Source organism: Histoplasma capsulatum, genomic scaffold (genome assembly GCF_000149585.1).
Source record: "Histoplasma capsulatum NAm1 scaffold_1 genomic scaffold, whole genome shotgun sequence".
NCBI classification, from domain to species: Eukaryota; Fungi; Ascomycota; class Eurotiomycetes; order Onygenales; family Ajellomycetaceae; genus Histoplasma; species Histoplasma mississippiense.
The window spans coordinates 3,294,336-3,296,020 of NW_001813982.1; the positions used below are offsets into that span (position 1 = coordinate 3,294,336).

Below are 1,685 nucleotides of genomic sequence, written 5' to 3' on the forward strand. Positions count from 1 at the left end.
CACTCAGCGGTGGAATGGTTGGAGGTTGGAAATTCGCGAAGGACCGGAAGCCATTATACACGAGACGCTGATTGGCCCACAGAAAGAGAATGTGAACAACATTGACAAGAGAGGAACAAGGGAGGAGAATATGGGAATTTTTGCGATTTAATATGGTATGATAGCACATAAAACTGTGCGATTGAATGTTGGGAGCAGTGGGAAATAAATACATAAACATCCAGTTGTTCTATTTGACTCTTCCCCATTTATCATCTAATAGTTCCAACAAAACACCGGACCAGCATCATCATAATCCAAACCATCAATGCTAACAATAATGATAACTAACCGTGGTAATAAATAAAATTCCAAAGGAAAACAAAGCAGTGGAAAGAAAGAATAACTCCCCGATCCCCTGGAGGCTTTTATAAATACACCAGTCACAAGTTTGAAAAAGAACCGAAAAAAAAATTTACCCTCACTCATGGTTAGAAGGAAAAGAAAAGCATCCTCATATCTCATTGCGTCATTTCAATATCCCCATCAGTCCCCACATCTTCATCGTCCGGATACATTGGATCGTTGGCCACAAGAGTACTATCTGGCCGTGATGAGTGCATAACCATCGGCGGCCGAGATGTTGGTATGTGCGTGTCCCCCAGCCCGTTCAGATCCAGCATGGAGTCTTCTCTCCGCTCCCGCGACGTCGTGCCATTCGCCCGCATCCTCGCGCTGCTAAGTGTTCGCTGGTTCGTCGACACGCCAGCCCCATTGGCAGTCTCCTTCGCTCTCTTTTCTTTGAACTGTTTGTATGTCGTCGTTTTTGGTATTACATCTGCTAGAAACTCGAGGCTGTCGATGCGGGAAACTGCGGTGGCTATGGGGTAATGTTAGATGCGACTATATATATTCGGCTGTTCCTAGCGGAGTTGAATTAAGAAACGAGAGAAAGAGAGAGAGAGAGAGAGAACATTCGTGGCCTGTTTCGCAAAATGCTGTACGATGGTTCATTATGACATACCTAGATCTTTGTATTGGATCGTCCGTCTTGGCTTCCGTTCAGATTTGACGACGTTGTGGCCTTGCTCTGCCAGGTATCGTATAAACATCTCCTAAAGTTTCCATCCGGAATATCCCCCATCCCCGCTGTATTAGTACACAGCCGGTAAAGCGCGCGTCCCATACACAATAGCAGCGTGAACGATAATCACATACTGTTGCCACCGCGATCACAAATGCGGCGTTGTTCGAGCACTGTGCTATATCCTCGTCGAGGTGGATGATTTTTTTGATTCTAGTCACTGTTGTATTCGAATATGGTGGTCAGTGGCATTTCTTCTTACCAAAGGTGTGGACAAAGGGGAATTTATATCGCGTACACGGCAGCGCGGAATGACCACTGGCCTCCTCCTGCGGAGGGTTGACGGAGGTGTTGGAAGGCATACAGCGAGTCGGTGTCTTTTGTATTTCTCGCGTGATAGAGCCGGACGGAAGTAATGAATCGTGAGAGAATGTTGGTGAGCGCGATGCTGGGAGGGAAAAAAGAATCGGATGTTAATATGGTAACTGGGACTCCAGATGCGCGATAGTTGGTTGCTGAGAGGCGAGGAAGACAAAAGTGAAGTCTAATAAATAATAAATAACTCCGCGTGCGGAACAATTAATTGATAGTTGGGTTAGTCATAAGCACACCTTCTATTTCC

At 45.9% G+C, this 1,685-nt stretch overlaps 1 protein-coding gene across 1 annotated transcript; it reads right to left on the reverse strand.

Annotated features, from left to right (window-relative positions):
- Positions 1 to 500: 500 nt before the first annotated feature.
- HCAG_00944 (predicted protein) lies at positions 501 to 1,425 on the reverse strand (the record flags this gene model as incomplete). Its single annotated transcript, XM_001543848.1, has 4 exons — positions 501 to 859; positions 1,004 to 1,094; positions 1,198 to 1,283; positions 1,326 to 1,425. 4 exons carry the CDS (start codon positions 1,423 to 1,425, stop codon positions 501 to 503), a joined length of 636 nt encoding a protein of 211 aa, XP_001543898.1.
- Positions 1,426 to 1,685: the final 260 nt, after the last annotated feature.